The sequence below is a fragment of the Triticum aestivum genome, chromosome 3D, assembly GCF_018294505.1.
Source record: "Triticum aestivum cultivar Chinese Spring chromosome 3D, IWGSC CS RefSeq v2.1, whole genome shotgun sequence".
Taxonomy (NCBI): Eukaryota; Viridiplantae; Streptophyta; class Magnoliopsida; order Poales; family Poaceae; genus Triticum; species Triticum aestivum.
The window spans coordinates 116,288,150-116,312,354 of record NC_057802.1 but is presented as its reverse complement, the minus strand read 5'-3'; the positions used below and the strand labels follow the sequence as shown (position 1 = coordinate 116,312,354).

Here is a 24,205-nt window from a genome sequence, read left to right as displayed (position 1 = left end):
CTATCTGCCACATAACCTCAGGCACGGCTCTCGAAAGATAATACCCTGCAGGGGTGTCCCAACTTAGCCCATTATAAGCTCTCATGGTCAACGAAGGATATTCCTTCTCTCGGGAAGACCCGATCAGTCTCGGAATCCCGGTTTACAAGACATTTCGACAATGGTAAAACAAGACCAGCAAAGCCACCCGATGTGTCGACAATCCCGATAGGAGTCGCACGTACCTCGTTCTCAGGACACACCGGATGAACACTACGTACAACTAAAACCAGCCCTCAAGTTTCCCCGAGGTGGCGCAGCAAGTGGCTCTAGTTTGGACCAACACTCCGAGGAGCACTGGCCCGGGGGGGGGGGGGGTAAAATAAGATGACCCTTGAGTCTGCAGAACCCAAGGGAAAAAAGGCTTAGGTGGCAAATGTTAAAACCAAGGTTGGGCCTTGCTGGAGGAGTTTTATTCAAAGCGAACTGTCAAGGGGGTCCCATAAGTCACCCAACTGCGTAAGGAACGCAAAATCAAGGAACATAACAACGGTATGACAGAAACTAGGGCGGCAAGAGTGGAACAAAACACCAGGCATAAGGCCGAGCCTTCCACCCTTTACCAAGTATATAGATGCATTAATTAAATAAGAGATATTGTGATATCCCAACATAAACATGTTCCAACATGGAACAATCTTCAACTTCACCTGCAACTAACCACGCTATAAGAGGGGCTGAACAAAAGCGGTAAACATAGCCAAACAACGGTTTGCTGGGAAAGGTGGGTTAGAGGCTTGACATGGCAATATGGGAGGCATGATATAGCAAGTGGTAGGTAGCGCGACATAGAAATAGAGCGAACAACTAGCAAGAAAAGATAGAAGTGATTTCGATGGTACGGTCATCTTGCCTGAAATCCCGCTAGGAAGAAGAACGAGTCCATGAAGAAGACAAACGGACGTAGTCGAACGAATCCTCACAACTCCGGAACGAAACCGAAGCTAACGAGAGACGTAAACCGGAAAGAAGCAAACAACATGGTAAACAACCAACACATAAGCATGGCATGATGCACAATCAAGTATGATGCATGTCCAGTTTAATGAGGCATGGCATGGCAAGGTGCACAAACAATACTACAAATTAAGTGGAGCTCAATATGCAACGACTTGCGTATTGACGAAACACCACATCAAATATTTTGTTCTCTCTCGTTTATGTACCCAACAATATTAAATGTTGATTAACATGGCAAGAGGTGAAGCATAAGTAAACTAACTATTTAGGCAAGTTTAAATGAGTCCGGAACAACAAACAACAATTCCAGAAAATCCCCACATGCATATTTTGGATATGGTACTGTTCTGCCTAAAACCATATTTTATTGTTGTTAAACAGTAAAACAAGGTGCACCAAGTTAATCTATGCATTTTTCTACCCCATTTACATATAAAGTTTATTAAATTTGGAGCTACGGTTATTTAGTTATGAAATAAATGATTTTAGCATGGCATTTATGCAAAATTAAACAAACAGCAAGTTTAAACATTTTAAACATGGATGAGAGTGGCAGATTATGAAACTAGATGAAAAACTAAGCATTTTTCATATATTTACATATGATGCACGGTTCTGAAGTTATTATATGCATGAACATGGAGGGTTTTTCTGTAAAACGGCACTCTCTGGAAAAAATAGCTAAATCGCAGCAGCATGAAAAAATACACAACGGGCTGAATCTGGTTGGCCCAATCGGCGGAAAAAACAGAGGGGCGCTGGGGTGTGGCCTCACCCATGGGCTTCGGCCCGGTTCGGTGGAGAGGGAGGCTGGAAGGGGCGCTGGGCCTTGGAGACCGCTAGAGGCGCGGTCAACGCTCGGGACGAGCCTCCTGCTGCTCGAATGACTTGAGGGAGAGGCAGGGGCGTCCTCCTCCTGCTCGATGCAGAAGCAGAGGAAGAAGGCACGGCGGCGCAGAGGCTTGGCGGACGGAGGCCAGCGGCGCTGGGCGTCAGGAGGTGCGGGGAAGGCCGGGACGGTCCCAATCTGGGAGGACCCGAGGCGGACGAGCGGTTCCTGGTGGTTGCATCCTGATACAGAGAGAACGGGAGAGAGAGAGATGAGATACAGAGAGGAGGAAAATAGGGGAAGGGGCGCGACGGGGCTCATCTGCTGGTCGGCGAGGTGGAGGGGCTGGACGAGGAGGAGGGCGCAGCCTCAGACGCTCACGGGCATAGGGGCGCGCGAAGCAGTTCCTACTGGAGCTTGACATCAAGGTTGCCGGGGCGGACGGCGCTGGTGTCGGAGACGAGCGGGACGAGGGCCTCGGCCAGGAGGCAGGCGGACGCGCGAGATGAAGGGGAGCAGGGGCGATGGAGCCCTACGGCAGGGGGAAGCAGAAGGCCATGGACCTAGTGGTCACGACAGCGGCGGGGACGAGGAGGCGAGGCCGAGCGCTCCTGCTCGGGCACGAGCGTAGAGGGAGACACGGGGAGGCGCTGCCTCATGTGGCTGCTGGAGCTGCTGGTTGGATGGATGGATAGACGAAGAGCAGTGGCTGGGCGCGGAAGGAGAGGAGCAGGTGGATCAGGAGGAGATCCCGAGGTGGGAGGCGAAGTGTGGCGGCGGCGAGGAGGAAGGATGAGACAGCTCTCCTAGATTTTAGGGTTGCCCCGTTTATATAGTAGGTTGATTTTGGGTAGGGGTTAATCTCGTCCCTACGATCATAATCGGACGGCTGGGAAAAAATAGGTAGGAAGTCCAAATAATAAAACAGAGATGTCTTATAGATGTTTGGGGATGATCCGAATCCAACGGTCATGACTGCCCGGGTCGGGTTCAAAGAAGTTTCGGACACGCACGCGAGGGGTTTGAGTATTGTACAAAGAGACTCCGGTTTAGACATGAGGGAAAACAAAGAACACGGGATTTGATGAGCTCAGAAAAGAGAGAGAAGAGAGCGGTCTGGTTGATCTGAGAGAAGGTCAACCGAGACACGGAAGAAGCGGCAACTACTAGCGGATGCAAGTTTTAAAAACAATGACGACAACGAGTGTCGATGCAATGCGGATGATGCAATGATGAATGCAACAAACAAATAAAACACACAACGATAACAAAAAATATGGAAGGCGTCTCGAGCGTCAGTCTTGGGGCGTTACAACTCAATACCCAACCACTACAAAAGATAGAGAGAAAATGAAAGTCATTCCTTATGCCTCAGCCGTAGGTTCTATCATGTATGCAATGCTGTGTACCAGACCTGATGTGTGCCTTGCTATAAGTTTAGCAGGGAGGTACCAAAGTAATCCAGGAGTGGATCACTGGACAGCGGTCAAGAACATACTGAAATACCTGAAAAAGACTAAGGATATGTGTCTCGTTTATGGAGGTGACAAAGAGCTTGTCGTAAATGGTTACGTCGATGCAAGCTCTGACACTGATCCGGATGACTCTAAGTCACAAACCGGATACGTATTTATATAGAATGGTGGAGCTGTAAGTTGGTGCAGTTCCAAGCAGAGCGTCGTGGCGGGATCTACGTGTGAAGCGGAGTACATAGCTACTTCGGAAGCAGCAAATGAAGGAGTCTGGATGATGGAGTTCATATCTGATCTAGGCATGATACCTAGTGCATCGAGTCCAATGAAAATCTTTTGTGACAATACTGGAGCAATAGCCTAGGCGAAGGAATCCAGATTTCACAAGCGAACCAAACACATCAAGAGACGCTTCAATTCCATCCGCAATCAAGTCAAGGAGGGAGACATAGAGATTTGCAAAATACATATGGATCTGAATGTTGCAGATCCGTTGACTAAGCCTCTTCCACGAGCAAAACATGATCAACACCAAGACTCCATGGGTGTTAGAATCATTACTATGTAATCTAGATTATTGACTCTAGTGCAAGTGGGAGACTAAAGGAAATATGCCCTTGAGGCAATAATAAAGTTGTTATTTATGGTTCCTTATATCATGATAAATGTTTATTATTCATGCTAGAATTGTATTAACCGGAAACTTAGTACATGTGTGAATACATAGACAAAATAGAGTGTCCCTAGTATGCCTCTACTTGACTAGCTCGTTAATCAAAGATGGTTAAGTTTCCTGACCATAGACATGTGTTGTCATTTGATGAACGGGGTCACATCATTAGAGAATGATGTGATGGACAAGACCCGTCCGTTAGCTTAGCAATATGATCGTTTAGTTTTACTGATATTGCTTTCTTCATGACTTATACATATTCCTCTGACTATGAGATTATGCAACTCCCGAATACCGGAGGAACACCTTGTGTGCTATCAAACGTCACAACATAACTGGGTGATTATAAAGATGCTCTACAGGTGTCTCCAAAGGTGTTTGTTGGGTTGGAATAGATCAAGATTAGGATTTGTCACTCCGTGTATCGGAGAGGTATCTCTGGGCCCTCTAGGTAATGCACATCACTATAAGCCTTGCAACCAATGTGACTAATGAGTTAGTTGTAGGATAGAATGCTATAGGATTTTTTTCCTATGTAATCATCTTTTAATTGGCAATCTAGCATCCACTCCAACTTTTGTTTCACTTCCTTTGTTCCTACGAAGAGAGTACTTGCTCTAAATGATGTGCCGTTGCAAGAGCCGCCTATATTTATTAACCATGCTCTAAAAAGGTGGACCAGCTTTGGCTATAGTAGTACTATACTAGGTTAGTAGGTGACCTTGTGCTTGGCTCTTCTCCTCTTCCGGAAGTCAAACAATAATGATGGTACTACAGTAGTACTTCTGGCAATCTGACACCAAATGAACTGCTGCACGTCCACCGCTTGTAAGCAAAAGTTTCTCCTCGTGCTGCGAGCCACCGCGCACGCGTTGGCGAGGGAGAAGGGGTAGTAAGCAAGCTTCTCGTCGTTATGCGAGTTGACGGGACACATCAAAGTTATTTATTAGTACTCTCTTGAAAAAGGGCCGACCATGTCCATGGCTACCATCCCGTGCTGTGTCATTGAGTACGTGCACTATTCACATATCTTTTTTTCATCATTGATTTTTTCGTACATGGAAATACATCATCAAAATTTTGACTAGAAAAGCAAGACCAAAGAAAACAAGAACCACAAGAATACATATTAGAAGATATCCAACTTCCATAACTGCTCATGTAAGTTCGATTAGTGCCTTCTCGATGCATTCATTGTTGATCTGCGGAGGCTCGATCTTGCGTGCTTCTTTCTTCTTCGAGTGTAAAGAAGTAGACGTGTCTAGCCTCTATTCTATCAACAAGTGCACTAGTCTCATCTCTAGCCTCTATGCTAGCTAAAAGTGCTAGAACATCTACTAAATTGTGCTCTATCAATATATCATTGTACTCTTCTTCCCAATACCAAAACTTGCATCCATTCTACACAATAAAATTTTAAGTTAGCACAACTAGTCTAATCCGAGAGCACAACCGAAGATTTGGCCGAGTTCTTCCTCCTTTTGCCGACACGTGGGACATCTAGCATCCAGGTCGTGTCATGCAAGAAAATAGAGTGGTAGGTGAAGCCACGTGATGTGCATCTTGGGTTAAACTGTAAATAGAATCTTACTACTCTTGAGTAACTCCAAAAGCGGCCACCGAAGATCTTTATTGGATTTGTTTTTCATCACCAGCACGTCGAGGTGAAAGATGTGCAGGTTCAGTGGGTCCTCTTGCGTTTTCACTGACATGTGGGACCGCATATGAGCAAACAGACGATGGGCTCTGCGCGTCTGCTGGCTGGCTGAGAAGAGAGATAGAGGAGGGCCGAGCACGGACTCCAGGAAATTTGTTCTACGTACTCGATATAGTGGAGTAACCAGCACCTCGATATAGTGGGGTGGCATGGGCCATAACTAGCATTCACGTCTAGCAGTACGGCACACGCCACCCACACGAGTCCCATCCGACACCAATTTTCTTGGAGTCCGTGCTAGCTACAGCCATCTCTTCTCCCTCCTGTTTTCTCAGCCATCACGCGGCGGGCAGGGTGGGGTTTGCCGATAGTCGGTTTGCTCAACTGCGGTCCCACTTGTAAGTGAAAATGCAACACAGCACGCATTCCCCCTTGAGCGGCATGCCGGACAAACCGTGTGGGGGTGCGACGCGAACACGGCAGGCTTTTCCTTTTGAACTTGTAACTTGTAAAATTTGGTTCTGCTCCATGGGGCGACTGATAGATAGAAATAACGATTTTCCCTAGAGTAATGAGAAGTTTGGTTCTGGCACGGTTCATGCATGGAGTACGTAGGAAAATTATGAAGTTGATGCGAAAGGTAAGATAATTACTAGTAGTACCATATACTACTACATGGATTTGACGGAAAGATAAAGATACATACGGATCCATCAATGACATCCTCACGCCCTAGTGCACCGGGTCACCAACCGACGTGTGAGGAGCAGCGGCGTTGGCGGCAAGCTCAACGTGCTTCTAAACAATGTCGTCCAAGGTTGCCCTGCGGTCCAAGAAGGCCAGCGTCCTATCGTCCTCCGCTTGCATGTAGTAGTCCTTGTGGACGATTTACACGTAGACGTGGGTGATTATGTCGATGGTGTCTTGCTGCGCCAGGCGCTGCGCGGCGAGAGCGACCTCGAGGCGGACATTCTCCGGCGCGACGGCGGGCAGTCGCAGGGCCACCAGTGCGTCGAAGAGGTTGTCACCATAGAGGCTGTTGAGGGTGGCAGGCATCGCAGAGCCTGGGCGCGTGGGCTGGAGGCGTACGTCAAGGTCGTCCACGAGCTTCTTGACGATGGTGAACTTGTCGAGGAAGCCGACGAGGACCTCATCGAACAAGGAGACGAAGCTGTCGTCCAAGCGGCCCCTCGCCCTGGCGGCCTCAAGCACTACCTGGAGACATTCCTCGGTGCCAGGATGCAGGCCGGCGTCGTGGACCATCTGGCACGGCCGGTTGATGCTCGCGCTCATCGCCTCACATAGCAATTTTGTCTCATGCAAGAGCCTGGCTATATGCGTGCTCCAATGTTCGCAACTGCAACGTTCGGTTTGCGCTTGGCTCTTCGCCTCTTCGAGAAGACGAACAATGATGTTACTACTACTGCTTCTATAGTGTCGAATCCACTGCTGCATGTCCGTCCACCACGAGCGGGACGGATAGCTTGTTGTAGAAGTACTACTAAGCAAAAGCCTGTCCTCGTTTGCGAGCAACCGCGCGCATGGGTGAGGGAGAAGGCGTGTAGTAAAATCAAGCTTCTCCTCGTTGTACGAGTTGACGCGACACATCATAGCACTGGCCCCACATGCTTGCCTCTAAACTTGGCTGAAAGACCCGCAGTGTACAATATATTTGCTGCAACCTCTAACATTTACCCACCACAAATTAAAATATATGTGGCCGTATGCATCGTTCTGATGCAGAGGCCGGGGAGTCCCCCCTTTTCGAAAAAAAACAAATTAAAATATATATTCCTGTCTTGACCAGATGAGCGTGCAAACTACAATCACCAGGGTGTCAGGTAGGGCCAGAAGACTTTTTTTTAAACTTCGAGACGGCCACATAGCATGGAGCCGACCCCAACGATTTTAAGCTTACAGGCACGGTACACGCTATCCTAGACTACTCTACACATGAAACTGCCACACGAGCGTCCGGGCTGCGCTTGGCTCTTCGCCTCTTCGGGAAGTCGAACAATGATGGAGTACTACTGCACTGGAGGAGTACTACAGTACGCTTCTGGCCATCTGACACCGATTGAACTGCTGCATGTCCACCGCGTGCGGGAGGGAGAGCGTGTAGCGAAAGCTTCTCCTAGTCTTGCCAGCCACCACGCTCATGGGCGAGGGAGGGACGCTCCTGCCTTTGCGTGTATGACAGGTGGGCCCGACAGGTGTGTGGCCAACCTGTCATACAGCCAAAGGCAGGTGCAGTTAAGTCCGCGAGGGAGAGGATAATCAAACTTCTCGTTGATGTACGAGTTGACGCGACACATCAAAGCACTGCACTCGATATATTTCAATAATTTGCGTTTACCGATGCATTAATTACAACGCATGCATGCATGCCGTGACTCTCCTTTTGATACTTGCATGTGTTGATTTAATGCACCTTGAAGTAGTATAAAATATGTGACGGTAAAGCTTTGTAATACCCCGGCCCAAGTCGAGAGATGGTTGTGCACGAGGAGGGCGAGATCATGCAGACCGAACAGGACCCGACGATGGAGCTCTCTAAGGTCTCGATGGACCTCACCGTGCTCCACTGCCCCTTGTGCCTCCGCCCCTTGACGCCTCCAGTGTATGAGGTTCGAATACACCTCGTCCGTTCGGCTGATTGAGCAAGGTGCAGGTTTCTTGATTGATGTGCTGTTCGATTGATTTCTGCAGTGCAAGGGAGGGCACCTGGCCTGCGCGGACTGCCGCGTCCTTATATATTCATCAGTCTTGCTATAAGTCGCAGTAGATGCTATATAGGTCCGTCGGATCTTACATCAAGATCCGTGCTTTCAGATTTTCTTTTTTCTCTCTTAAATCTCAGTCGAGTGAGACATAGCCACGCCATTAAACAGAGGCTCGGGCGCCATTAATGGAGACCTTGGGAGAGAGGTGGACGGCAGATGGAGGTCAAAGGGCTCTCCTCCCGATAAGCACGCGCAGGGGTCTGATCGCACGCCTCTCGTACTCAAATAGCTACCCTGCACGGCGCCTCCTAGCTAATAAAAAATGGGGACGCGTGGCGGCACGTAAATGGTACTAGTAAGTAGAACGCCCACGGTTTCAATAATACTTGTGTTTCCGATTGTAACGTGACAGCACTTGTTCCAAAATGACTTTGTTGATTGTTAATGTGTGCGCCTTCCCAAATCGGACTGCAAATTTACCACAGCATGTTGGTGCCATGTCATGGCACCAAGCCAAGTTTCATTATTTTCATGCGTGTTTTGGATTTACAGGAATTAAAAAACTAAGTTTCTCAATGTTTCCAACCCAGCCACGACGCCCAGAATTTTGAATTTCATTCCCATTTCTTGCATGGAACCTAGAAATTTACCCGAGGACACACATGTGATTTTTCAACCAACTTTGGTGCACTGGAACATGTGCTTGTATTTCAAATTTGAATTATGCACACAAAGGTGACACGTTCCCTCCCAGAACCACGAGCCTTCTTGAGAGAAGCTCCGATTTGCAAGAAGCTTATACCAAAATTTGTTCCTATTCGGCCAATTTTTTTACCACGGCATGGTACTACCATGACATGACACCATGCCAAGTTTCATGATTTTAAAACCAAGTTTCTCAATGTTCTCGACCGAGCCACGATGCCCAGATGTTTGAATTTTATTCTCATTTTTTGCATGGGACCTACTCCCTCCTTCCATCTATATAGGGCCTAATGTGTTTTTCAAGACAGCCTTTGACTATTGACAAGATTAATAGCACATGAGATGTATACTATGAAAATTATATTATTGGAAGCTCCTTTGACATACAAATTTGAAGGTATGCTTTGTGTAAGTTGCATGTCATATATTATTGCTCTAACGTTTGGTCAAAGTTAGCCTCGAAAAACGCATTAGGACCTATATAGATGGAAGGAGGGAGTAGAAATTCACCCGAGGACACAAATGTGATTTTTCAACCAACTTTGGTGCACGGGAGCATGTGCTTGTAGTTCAAATTTGAATTATGCACATTAAATGACCAAAAACTCAATTAATGTGTAAATAAGGCCAAACGAAGCCGGAATAATTCCAAAATTTAACAGGGCACTCATGTAGTTCTATGTTGCCTTTGTAAATAAACTCAAGGGGGACAACGTATATCGTTTCGCACTCAAAGGTGGCACGTTCCCTCTCAGAACCACGAGCCTTCTTGAGAGAAGCTTCGGTTTGCAAGAAGCTTATACCAAAATCTGTTCCTATTCGGCCAATTTTTTTACCACAACATGGTAGTACCATGACATGACATCCATGCCAAGTTTCATGATTTTCAGACGTGTTTTGGATTTACAAGAATTTTAAAACCAAGTTTCTCAATGTTCTCGGCCGAGCCACGATGCCCAGATGTTTTAATTTTATTCTCATTTCTTGCATGGGACCTAGAAATTCACCCGAGGACACAAATGTGATTTTTCAACCAACTTTGGTGCACGAGAGCATGTGCTTGTAGTTCAAATTTGACTTATGCACATTAAATGACCAGAAACTCAATTAATGTATAAAAAACGACAAACGAACCCGGAATAATTCCAAAATTTAACAGGGCACTAATGTAGTTCTATGTTGCCTTTGTTAAGAAACTCAAGGGGGGGCAGCGTATATCGTTTCACACTCAAAGGTGGCACGTTCCCTCTTAGAACCACGAGCTTCCAAATCGGCCCAATTTTTTACCACAACATGTTAGTGCCATGACATGACACCATGCCAAGTTTCATGATTTCCAGGCGAGTTTTGGATTTACATGAATTTAAAATCAAAGTTTCTCGATGTTCTCGGCCGAGTCATGACGCCCAGATGTTTGAATTTCATTCTCATTTCTTCCATGGGACCTAGAAATTCAACCAAGGACACACATGTGATTTTTCAACCCACTTTGGTGCACCGGAGCATGTGCATGCAATTCATATTTAGATTATGCACATTAAAAGTCCAGAAACTCAATTAATGTATTAAGGAGATCGATCGGCATCCATGCATATGTGCAGGAGAGGAATAAGGTTGGGAGAGAGACAGAGCTAGAGTGTTGGAGGGGGTGGTAGTGGAGTTGCTTCTAACAAATGGTGGGATAGGCTTGCTAGACAAACGGAGGGCACGCCCGCAATATCAATAAGAGAGGAGATGGCTGCTTGTTGTCTGTGCACGTGCGTGTGAGAGACGGGTCAGGAGGCATGCACGAATGATGAGGGGGGACGATGTGGCTGTGGTAAGCAGACGTAACTACATAGGAAGATCAATCGCCCTTTGTTAGAGAAAGGAGAGACATAACTTGTGAGGTACGTCGATCGATGGGGGGGTAGTTAAAGTCGATCTAGGTATATGTTGGGAGATCGATCGGTATACATGCATGTGTGTGTTAGAAGCAAATGAGGCACGAGGAGAAGGATAGAGAGAGAGGGATGCATGTAGGAGGTGGTACGAGAGGCATACTATATCGAGGGGGAGGAGTGTGCGAGTACGAGAACGATGAAAAGAGTGGTGGGAGTGAGGCATGGACGGTGACAAGAGAAGAGGGGAAGCTTGTGTTTGTGCTAGGCACACCTGGCTAGAGAGGCATATCGATCGATGTGTGCCGTAAAGAAGGAGCTGGGGGGCCTACACACACCGTGGGTGAACGACCTAAAGTGAAAAGACGAATTTGCGCGATGGAGCTAGAGAATGCTGAGGGAGGGTGAGAGGGATGCGGGCGTGTGCATGCACAAGAGAAAGTTAGCGCTAGCTACAAAGATAAGAGGGTTGTGTGGGTGTAAAAGACGAATAGAGATCATATATACTTCATTATAAAAAGCGAATTCGGATATTTGAAGAATTTATCATAGTGTTTCAAACCGACGCATGTGTGAATATATATAACGGTGATACACATGGTGTGGTTATGAACATGTTATACTACATTTAATATATTTTATCTCTACTCTTATAAAAAACGGAGTTGTTGATGATGGTGTGCCTGCCATCCTGCATTATAGGCCGTCCGATTTATATCTGGCGGATAGCAAGGAAACTATGATGGTTGAAGTTGGCAACAATCATGATTGTAGATTCTTATTGAAATAGAGAAACGAATTCAAATTTAGTTCGAATTGCAGCGGTAGTATAGACATTTGGAATGCACTAAAATGTTGGTATGAGTAGGTTACATGCATTATACAGCAAGCGAAAAAATTTAATCGGACATAACATGGACTCATACTCCCTCCTTCCATCTATATAGGGCGTAATGAGATTTTTAAGACCGCCTTTGACTATTGACAAGATTAATAGTACATGACATGCACAATGTGAAAATTATATCATTGAAAGAACCTTTCACAGACGAATTTAACGGTGTGCTTTGTGTAAGTTGCATGTCATATATCATTGCTCTAATATTTGGTCAAAGTTAGCATCGAAAAACGCATTAGGCCCTATATAGATGGAAGGAGGGAGTAGCTTTGAATAGCATTTGTATAGTAAAACGGGGCAAGACTCTCTCTTTGTGTGGTGTGAATAGTTTTATTTTTTTCGTTTTCTTTTTGGTTGAGGGAAGTGCGAATTGATTTGGTACGTACAAGTACAATATTACTACACGTTAGGCTTGTCCCTAAAATTCAACCCGCGTCTTGTTATATCCCGAAAATTCAGATATCGTGCTCCCAAAACTGGCGCCTTCACAACCCGCGCCTTGCTATCCCGAAATTACAACGCGCGCGAAAACTCCCTCCAGCTGCCAAATCCCGACACGCGAAATCCCCCTTCTAACCCTGAGCCGAAAGGGCCGCTAGTTCAAATCGGTGGGGGGTACTTTTGTAACACACCCTACATTTTGGACAAGCGCGTCCCTAAGTCATGCTTCACCCCCTCCCATCGCCCCCTTTTCGCCATTCGAAATCCCAGGCCGCCATAACCTCTCCGCTCCAGCCGCGAAACCCCACCCTCCTCCGTCCGCCACGTCACCGCTGCCCAGCCGGAGCCTCTTCCCCGACGACGTCGTCCACCGCAACAGCTCGACGTCCCTCGTCCACCTCCCCGGATGAGGATCCGTCGTCCATCTCGCCGTCCCGCCGGTTCAGCCGCCCCGTCCTCCACCTCCAAGGAGCTGCTCCGACGATCGCCTCGTCTATCGCGGCTGCTCCATCCCCACAGCGCCGCCTTAACCTGCTCCACCGGAACCGCAGCATCCTCACCGACTCCTCGGACGAAGCCGAGGCCTACTCGGCGCCACCAAAGAGGTTGTACACTCATCGCATCGCACCTTCTCCTTAACTCGACCTCCCGGCGCCGACGGTGCTCCATCCCGCACCCCCATGGAGCGGCTACCTTGAAGCCGGCGCCGCGGGCGACATCTCCACGGCGGCTCTCCCCCAGTGCGAGGCCCCTTCGGCGGCGGCGTCCATACCAGCCGGATCTGCTGCTGCTGCTCCGGCTCTCGCTCGCTCGCTCGCGCTGCTGCTCCGGCTCTCGCTCGATCGCTCGCTCGCCCAGCTGCTGCTGCTGCTCTCCCCCTCGCTCGTGCTGCTGCTCTGCTCCGATTAAGCCACACTTCAGTCGACTGAATCGACTTTTGGGTCAGTCGATTTTCAGGGGTTGGGGGGCTCGCCGGAGTTAAGGAAGAACAACCCGCAGCGGGGACGGGGGCTCGCCGGAGAGGTACCCCACTATCTATCTTAGGGTTCAGGGTGGGGGCGGGGGGCCTAGAGGGCTGGCCGGGGCGGCGGTGGCGAGTTGTTTCGGGGCGGCGAGGCGGCGCTGGGGCCGGCGGTTCGGCCGGTGGTGGCTGGCGGCTCAGGGGGGTGCAGGTTGAAGATGAACTGCAGGCCCTCCCTAAACTACATGTCAAGTGCCTCTCTGCTACCATTGCGTTCAGTTTCGACAGTAGCATTCAGATTCCACAGTAAATTTCAGTTTCGACAGTTAAGTTCAGAGTCAACAGTTTTTACCTCATCTGTTGTAGTCAGGTGGTTTTTGGTGATGTTAATTTTACATCCATTTTACATCATCTATTGGAGATGCTATTAGAATCCCACTTGAGATTGACGATGTCTGTCTTGTGCTGCTTCAGCCTTGACGTCTTACGGCTCACCGGAGCTGCTCCAACGACAGAACGATCCATCACAACAGAGCAGTGCCCTGGACGCCGTCTACAGATTCCTCAGATCTTCCTCCACACCTCCGACAGCCACCTCTGCCTCAACTGCTTCAGCGACCAACCCAATGATGCTGAGGTCGACACGGCTACGGCAAAGAGGTTGTACACTTGTTGCATCACTTATTACTATACATTCACGTCGATCCATTAGGGCTATTTTGGTTCAACGGAAAAACGTCGATCCACTGGTTGTTACCATCACTCTAAATTTCTGCATGCTCTCCTTACATAATCTCACCATATTTTTTTCGTATGCATGTCAGATATTGTACACAGTCATGCTGAACATGTAGAGAAAAAGAGAAGAGTTTTGCGCGGCAATACAATGTCATGCAGACATCGCTCCATGGTGGGTTCAATGGCAAACCCTCCCCACCCCTCTCCAGATTGTAATCCAGAGGAAGATATCTGTTCTGAGGCGGATTCAGACGCCGCTGACCACTCCTATTTACCCCCCAAGGTGTTTGCTCTACCTTGGCATGATGATGTTAGTCATATCATGCATATGTTGCCTTGCAGTGCCTACTTTTGACATCATATATGTCATCTGCTTAGTTTAGACATGTTCTGTAATGCCACCTGTTTAGTTTCTATATCATATATGGGAATTATGCAGTCTCATGTCTTTTAGCCAGCCATAATATATGTGAAATGTGCAATGCCATCCTGTTTAACCAGGCATCATATATTTGAATGATATCTTGCCCATCCTTTTCTTCATTACATTTCCATTTGTCGACAATGTTTGTACATTAAACTACTCTTCCTGTGAATCAGCCATTTGGGTGGGAGATGGAAAAATCTGGAGTGAAAACAAGGCCTTCAGAGCAGACAGTGCTACCTGTCGAAGCAGATCTCTTGTTGGGTCCCGATAGCTCCTCAGAGATGGATTCAGAGACAGATGACCAGTCCTATTCCCCCACTGAGGTGTATGCTCTAACTTGGCACGGTTATACTGCTCATATCATGCATACGGTGTCTTGCATTGCATAGTTTAGACATCATATACACAATATTCAACACCATGTTCTTAGTTCAGACATCATATCGAATGCCCTCTGTTTAGCATATAAATCACATATGTGAATTAAATGATGCGATCCTGATTACTTAGATAACATGTAGGTGAATTATGTCATGCGATCCTGTTTAGTTATTCATCATATCTTTGAATTATGTTATGCTATGCTATCCAGTTTAGATAGACATCATATATGTGAAATTATGTCATGCTATCCGTTTTAGTTAAACAATATACATGTCAACTATTTCATGCCCTCTTTTTTCCACACTATCTATTGCATCTGTCTCTCATACAATGTCTGTACATTCAACTATGTTTCCTGTTTATCAGCCATTTGAATTGGAGCGGGTGATGCCAGTATCTAGCGGACTAAAAACACGGTCTTCAAATAAAACAGTGCTACCTCTTGGTGGAGATAGCACCCCGGTTGTACATGCACAAGAACCAGCCCTACCACACATAACCCAAACTCTCGCAGATTGTACCCCTACTGCGATGGACAGAGAACCAGCTTCACCCAATCTAACCCCAACCCCAGCCGATAGTAACCCAGTTCCTGTTGACACAGCACCATCTCCACCACAGAGCTCCCAAACAAGAGCAGTTAGTAAGGCAGCTCCAGTGCCCAAAGGGCCAGTACTATCACGGCGAACCCCAACTCCACCAGTTAGTACGCCTATTCCTGTGGAGGAAGCACAACCAGCTAGTCGTAGTTTAGCATCTATCGCATTTGATGTTGTTAAATCGTATGTGCGTATCTTCCCATCTTGGAAATATTATACTGAAGATGAAGGAAAATGCCAGTTGCAGGTGTTTGTCCAGGAGTTATGTGTAAGTAATGTTATTCATGGCAATTACTTTGCTTCGTCCCATACATCCTACCTCCATGATGGTTATAATACAGCAAATTTTCCCATTTTTCTCTATAGAGAAGGACCGATTTGGAAACTCAGGATGAGGTAACCTGTGCTAATACCTCTGCTATCTTCAAGAATGCTTGGTGGCAGTATCGGAATTACCTGAAGAAAACGTACTTCACCGGCAAAGAAACTCATCAAATTCCCTTACGTTCTCCTGAGACACATTTACTGGACGATGACTGGGAACGCCTTGTTCTGTACTGGTCCCGAACCAAGAATGTGGTAAGGTCTATGAGCTCATTTTCTATTTTTAAGTATTATATTCTTGCGTCTTACTGTACTCTGTTCATGTAGAACAAGTGCCTAAACCTGAAGAACAACTGTTCTAATTTAAGATTCCATTGCTATCATAGTTCAAAAAAGCGCTAGGCGTTAATTGTGCGTTTTGCCACCGCCTTGCGCTTTACTGACCAAAGCGCATGCTTATGCGCAGTTATGCACAGATTATGCGTAGTTATGCGCAATGCGTTTTGCCAACGCCTAGAGCCTAGGCGCGCTTAAGCGCTCGCTTAGGCGCGCCTTTTTTAACTATGATTGCTTTGCTCTTGTATCACTGTATTTACTCATACAAACTTATTTTTAAATTGAAGGATCCAATCGAAACTCCAATGGCACAGCAGGTATGTTCACGCATGTTTCTTTAACAGGTTTGCTCTTATCAATAGCTCTGTTGATTTCAATTTCAATTGTGTATACAGTTGACTTTCATATCATGCACATTACTAGCATCACAACAGAGCCAATAGTGTTGTTGTACATGTAGACCCGTGGTACCCATCTGAAATCTTGTTGTGCCGTGTAGTTTCCCACGCTTTGTATTCTTTCACTGCTGCTTTGTCTTGAACTGATATGATTTGAACCGTGTCTCTATTTTGATTTGGCAAGACAATGCAGTGACCATAGGACATAGATATATGTTTGTTTGATGCTTTTATTATGTACTAGTACTTGGCAATAGAAGACTTGGTAGTTTAATCCTGTCCACCTTACTAATGAACTGGTTCACCGAAATGAGTTTCATATACTAGTACATGCTAAACTTGTTATGTGTCTGCTTGTTTCTTCTTTTAGAATGCTGACAGAATATTGGGGAAGAGTGCCTTATTAAGCAATGGTAAAGGAAGTAATGCAGATAAGGTTCAGGATAGTGACACATCCTTGTTGGTCTCCAACAAAGCTGATAAAACAGCTAAGGAAGACTATCTTGAAGACAGCGAGACAACCCCAAAGTCCTGTCTTGGTTTAGTGTTCGAGTTACTGGCCACTACCGCTTGCACAAGCTATTCAAACTCACTGTCTGAATCAGTTCGGTTTCTTGAGTCTCAACTACAAGCTGAAAGACATCGATCAGCTGTGCTGCGACAAGAAGCGGAAGGACTGCGGAAGTCCCTGGAGCATTCAGATGCATACTTTCTGGTGCAACAGCAAGCGTTGGAGGATTTTAGCGCCAAACAGGACAAAGCTAATCAGCTTGCTAAGCTTATTGCCAGCATGGTGGATACCCAGGATAACGTTTCTTGAGCTCTTCTGAAGTTGTTTCAGTTATGCTCTTGTTTTGCTGCCGCGTTTATTTGCACTGGTGGCCAATTTTGACGGCCAGTGTATGTAATGTGCTGCTTTGTTCCCTATATTTGCACTGGTGGCGAACTTTGATGCCCAGTGGATGTAATATGTGTAATAGCGGTAATAGGCTAGCGTTAATTGCTTGCTTATTTATTTCCTTATTGTCTTGTTTAGTTGTTTGCTTGTAGTCACTGCAGTTCTTTTTCTGTTTTTTTCTAGTGGCCACAATAGCCTATTTTTGGTAACTAGGCCAAAATAATCGTGGCAACACACGGACTGTTGTAACCATGGGCCTCCTGCAGGCCGTATGATCCATGGGCCTTCGTCCGGCCGTAGGATCCATCGGCCTTCTATACGGGCCTTAGGGTCCATGGGCCTTCTACGGGCCGTAGGGTCCATGGGCCTTCTACGGGCCGTACGATCCATGGGCCTTCTACGGGCCGTACTATCCATGGGCCTCATACGGGCCGTAGGATCCATGGGCCTTCTACGGGGCGTATCATCATTTCGCCAATCATGGGCCGTACTATTCGTGGACCATAACGGGCCGTTAATAGGCCGTATTTGATAACTCTATGAAAACAGCCCAACGGGTTTTTTTGACATGAAAACGGCCCAACGTATTAACGGTCCGCAAACGGGCCGACTGTAACGACGGGCTGAATTTGGCCCACAAGCAGAAAATGACAGTAACGGGCCGTATGTAACCGAATGCTGCAAATGAGCCCAAGAATCAATGGGCCCTGAGAAGGCCGAAAGATAACTTGGGCTGGAAACGGCCCAATGGAATAACGGGCCGTTAATGGGTATAAAGTGATACACTGTTCATTACGGGCCAGTTTCACCACGGGCCGTTAATGGGCCAAGAGTTACAAAGGTCCTCATATGGGCCGAAAGAAGTCATGGGCCACACATGGGCCGGAAGTTAAAACGGGCTGAATCATATTGGACGGCCCAGATGACGCTACTGGGCCTAATTCGGATAGGGCGTAACGGGCCCTGGGTTAGCGGGCTGTAAATGGGCTATATGCGAACAGGCCGTTAACAGGCTTTCCGTGGGCCGGCCCGCCACCTTTTGACCAAGTCAAACGGGCCGGCCTTTTCACAGGAATGGGCCTCTGTTGGGCCGTGCCACGTGTCGCCGTATCATAGGCGCCTTCGGTCCAATGAGCGGATGACATCTGTCCCAACGGTGAGCCGACACGTGTTTCCTCCAGCCAATGATGATTTTACACGTGGAAAATCCCCATTGGTCGGGGCTGTTAACGGGTTATCGGATCCAAAACCCGACCCGATAGCTTAACGACGTTCCGTTACGGTGGATGCCACGTGTCGGTCACCCTTGACGAAAGCACTTCTATGACGCGCGATTTACCGTCATGGAAGTGGACACTTCCGTGATGATAATTTTGGTAATGTCATGGAACACTTCTACGACAGCACAGGTATGACTATCTTGATTCTATCATAAATTTGTCATGGATGTACATGCATGACAAAAAACGCAACCTACTGTGACAAACACGTATCACCACGGAAGTGTATTTTTTTGTAGTGATAAAAGTAAAAGATAGGCCCTTCGCTGAGGGAAGCAGAGGTTTCCATGCGCTTATTTGTTTGTATGCTCAACCCCTTAGTGCAAAAGAATGTCACGTTGCATTGCCCCTTGTGATAGCGACCTTTATTATGCAGTATGTCGCTTTTATTCTTCACCATCACAAGTTCGTGCAACGCTCAATTTTCTCTTACACTAAATGATCTCACACATTTAGAAGCAACTTTTATTTCCTTTTTGCACCGATGACAACTTACTTGAGGGGTCTTGCTCAATCCCTAGGTAGGTATGGTGGACTCTTGAAAATAAGATTTGGGTTTAAGGGTTTTTGGATGCACAAGTAGTATCTCTACTTAGTGCGGAATTTTTGGCTAGCAAAGTAGGGGCAAGCACCACATGTTAAAGTATCTATGACAATATGACTTCTATGTGAATATGAACAAACATAAATCATTATGTTGTCTTTTCTACTTATACTTTTCCTTATGTGGTGCCATCACCTACCATAAGATTAGCATATGATCTTTTCTTTTATTTCCTTTCTTTTTATTTATATCCTTTCTTTTTATTGCAACATTAAAGTAAAGAAAGCAAAAACTCAAACTAAACTTATTATATATCTTGCACACGATTACAAGGATAGATCACTAAGCAAGCTATTGAAAAGAAAGGATCAAACTAAACTTTTATTCATTCTAAAGCAAAAGATCGAACTAAAAATAGTAAAGGCAAAAAGATAGTGGGGATGATACGATACCGGGGCACCTCCCCCAAGCTTGGCGGAAGCCAAGGGGAGTGCCCATACCCGAAACTCAATTCTCTTTTGGTGGTAAAGAAGATGGTGGTGGTGATGATCTAGAGGGTTTGTCCTTTTTCCTTAGCTTATGCTTGAGGATGGAATTTTCCTCCTTCAATTCACCGACCTCCTGTTCAAGCTCTAGTACCTTTTTTGCATAGATCTTGCTTATTCTCCTGCAAAAGACGGTGAGGTATGAACTGAATCTTAGGCCTCTTTGGTTTCTTTGGGAGGCTTGACTTCTTGAATTCCACATGCATGTCCCCAGGTTCAGGTAATGGAGGTTCATCCTCATCTGAGCTCATCTCCTCCCTTTCCCTAGGATAATAGTCTTCCTCTTCCTCCGTGGTCCAGCCATAGTGCTCTACATCCCCATAGGACTTGGGGTTCGAGATGAAATCAGCAGCATAGCTTTCACCCTCGGAGTCTTGGGATGACATGATTTCCGATCTGACAGGAAAACAGTAAGAATGGAGGATTTCTCCTCGATACGGTGGTCAACAGGTTTGGGGAGTATATAAAGATTTTTTTATCTTGGAGGACAAGCAAACGGAAGAAAAACGGAGTCCGGAAGGTGCCCCAGGTGGGCACAACCCACCTGGGCGCCCCTGGCTACTAAGCGCGCCCAGGTGTCTTGTGCCCACCAGGGTACGCTTCCTGGAAGTTTATTATTTTCCTAATTTTCTAAATATTCCAAAACTGACAAGAAATATTTTTGCGGATTTTTCGGAGTCCGTTTACTTACCGTATCACGTACCTCCTTATTTTCACGATTCTGGAGTGTTCTGAAAGGACTCTTATGTGTTCTTCCGGTGTCAAAGTTTGGATAATATTGCTTTCAACATTAATGGGCATACCTGAGATATAGTGCTTTATTCGTTGCCCATTAACAACCTTCGGGTTAGTACCTTCGGCATTATTTATTTTGATAGCTCCAGACCGATAAACCTCCTCGATAACATAGGGTCCTTCCCATTTCGAGAGCAGTTTTCCTGCACAGAAACGGGAACGAGAGTTGTACAAAAGAACATATTCTCCAACTTTAAACTCACGCTTTTGGATTCTTTTATCATGACATCTTTTAACCTTTTCTGTAAATAATTTGGCATTTTCATAAGCTTGGGTTCTCCATTCATCTAATGAGCTAATATCAAATAACCTCGTTTCACCGGCAAGTTTGAAATCATAGTTGAGTTCTTTGATTGCCCAATATGCTTTATGTTCTAATTCAAGAGGCAAATGACAAGCTTTTCCATAAACCATTTAATAGGGAGACATACACATAGGATTTTTATATGCTATTCTATAAGCCCAAAGTGCATCATCTAATTTCTTAGACCAATTCTTCCTGGACCTATTAACAGTCTTTTGCAAAATTAATTTTATTTCTCTATTACTAAGCTCAACTTGACCACTAGACTGAGAATGATAGGGTGATGCAATTCTATGGTTAACATCATACTTGGCAAGCATTTTACAGTAAGCACCATGAATAAAGTGTGAACCACCATCAGTCATTAAATATCTAGGAACTCCAAACCTTGGGAAAATAACTTCCTTAAGCATTTTAATAGAGGTTTTGTGATCAACACTATTGGTTGGAATAGCTTCTACCCATTTAGTAACATAATCAACAGCAACCAAAATATGTGTATACCCATTAGAGGAAGGAAAAGGTACCATGTAAACAAATCCCCAAACATCAAATGGTTCAACAACAAGTGAATAATTCATAGGCATTTCTTGACGCTTACCGATATTACCTATTCTTTGAAATTCATCACAAGATAAGACGAACTTACGGGCATCCTTGAAGAGAGTAGGCCAATAAAATCCAGATTGCAATACCTTGTGAGCAGTTCTATCTCCAGCATGATGCCCTCCATATGCTTTGGAGTGACATTTCCGAAGGATTTGTCCCTGTTCATGCTCAGGTACACAGTGTCTAATAATACCATCTACTCCTTATTTATAAAGATGTGGGTCATCCCAAAAGTAGTGTCTTAAATCCTAGAAGAATTTTTTATTTTGTTGATATGTAAAGCTAGGTGGTAAATATTTAACCACAATATAATTAACATAGTCAGCATAACAAGGAGTATTATGAGTAACATTTATTGCAGCTAACTATTGATCAGGAAAATTATCATTAATAGGTAGTGGGTCATCCACATTTTCAAGCCTAGACAAGTTATCAGCTACGGGGTTCTCAACTCCTTTTCTATCGGTGATATGCAAATCAAATTCTTGTAGCAAGAGAACCCATCGAATAAATCTAGGTTTAGCATCTTTCTTTTCCATAAGATATTTAATAGCAGCATGATCGATGTGAACGATAAAGTTAGAATCAACAATGTAAGATCTAAATCTATCACAAGCAAACACCACTGCTAAGAATTCTTTTTTCAGTAGTAGCATAATTCTTTTGAGCACTGCCTAGAGTTTTACTAGCATAATAAATGACATTCAGTTTCTTATCAACTCTTTGTCCTAGAACAACATTGTGACGCCCGGATAATTTAGCTACAATGATCCCCCGCTAATGATGCCACGTCGCCTCGATTACTGTTGATAAACTCGCGTTGATTCGAAACCGATTCAAAGTCAAATTCAAAATCAAGCAAACAATAAAAAATTTCAAGTATTAAAACTAAAATGTTCGGAGTGAACCAAATGTTGCATAGGTAATTATGGTGGAGAAACCACACCTTTATAAAATGCCTAAATACTATAAGATGAATAAAACAGCAGTAGAAACAATTATTTAAATACCTTTTATTATTATTAATAAATTGTCAAACTAATTTATTTGAGGACTAGACTTTTTGTGACTATGGACTAAGTTCAAATACTAATTTAGATGCTACGTGTATAGTTTAGTAAAACTAAAATAATAGGAAACAAAACTAAAACAGTAAAGAAAATAAATAAATAAAAGGATAATACAAAACAAAAGAGAGAATGATCACCCCTGTGGGCCAACCAGCCCAACTGGCCTCCCGCCAGGCTAGCCCATGGCCCACCCCACTCTCTCCGGCCTACAAGGCCACTCCCCCTGACCCCAAACCCTAAATAACCCCCACTTCCCCATGATCCCCTCGTCTCCCTCACCCGCCGCCACCACACAACACACACACACGCACGCACGCATTGTGCCGGGGAGATGAGCTCCCCGCGCCCGATCCCCTCGCCTGCATCGGTGCCCCGCCTTAACCTCGCCGTTCGTCGCCGCCCTTCCCGTCGCCGGACCTCGCAGCTCCGTCCTCGACCTCCTCCTCGATGGCCCGCATCAAGCCATGCCGCCCTGACCTCACCGCCGCCCCGCCTGGACCTCGTCGAAGCACTCCCTGACCGGACTACCTCCTCGTCCCTGTCATCGCTCGCCGTCGTCCCCGTCCTCCTCCCCAAGCCCCGCTGCCCATTCCCTACGGCCCCAGTGAGCCCCGCTTCTCTTCCTCTCTGCTCCTCGCGTCGTCCCGCACAAGCACGCCGCCGCACAGGCCGCGCCTGGCCCACTCCCAGTCGTGTGGCTCCTCCCTTCGCCTCCCTCGCTCGCGCCCCGCTTGGCCCGCGCCCGCGCATGAACCCCCCTCCCGCTCACCGTCCCGCTGCACTGCCGCTCGCACCCAAGGCTCTGCCCCCTCGCCCGGCCACGCCCCGAGCGCCTGCACGCGCATGGCCGCGCCTTCTCCTGCTACTGCTGCCCGCCACTACCTCGGGTGCATCCCACTGTTGTCATTGCCGCCTTTTGCTGCCGCGGCCGCGCTCACCGCTGCTAGCCATGGCCGCCTCATCGCCATGCTCCCGCATGCCCCCGGCTCGCGTGGCCGCCGCCCACGCCTTAGCCGCCTTCGCCTCAGCCGCCCCGCTGCTGCCTCCGCTCGCCGCGCGTGCTGGCACCCACGCCCGCTCCGGCCGCCGCTCACCTCGACGCCAGCACCGCAACAGACCGTCCCCGCACCTACCGCGACCACCATCCGCTGCGCCACAACGAGGGATTTCAGGCACCCCTAGTCACGCGTCCGGCCGATGCCGTAGTTGGCCGGATGGTCGTCGCCGCTGTCCCCTGTTAACCCAGGCGGTTAGACGGCTTAACATGCCGATGAGGCATCATTAGCCACTAACTAAAAACCCCTAAAATGCCACTGAACCATGGGCCATTAACTTAGTTTAAATATAAACTAATTTAAGTACCCCCCTAACACTTACAGGTAGACCCACCTCTAAATATCTTTTAAAAAAGAAAATCTTAAAACTGTGAGAATGACACCTGGGCCCCACTACCCAGGTTTGACCAGTCAACAGTTGACTAGTCAACTGCTGACTGGGTCAACCCAGCCCCTGGCCCCACATGTCAGTTTGACCCCAGTCAACACCTCTGTTGACTGCTGACGTCATGCTGATGTCATGCTGATGCAGTAATGCTAATTTCGAATTAAATTAATAATAATAATTTAGAAATGATTTAAAACTTTAGAAATTAATATAAAATAAATCGTAGCTCGGATGGAAAAACTTTGTACATGAAAGTTGCTCAGAACGACGAGA

The 24,205-nt window shown here is 46.5% G+C and overlaps 1 protein-coding gene across 1 annotated transcript in view; it reads right to left on the bottom strand.

The window, feature by feature from the left end:
* Positions 1-22,947, bottom strand: part of LOC123076185 (uncharacterized) — a 50,788-nt gene extending 27,841 nt beyond the window's left edge. The window contains exon 1 of the mRNA XM_044498570.1: positions 22,872-22,947. Coding sequence (XP_044354505.1) covers positions 22,872-22,947 — 76 coding nt within the window. The remainder of the gene's footprint in view (positions 1-22,871) is intronic.
* Positions 22,948-24,205: the final 1,258 nt, after the last annotated feature.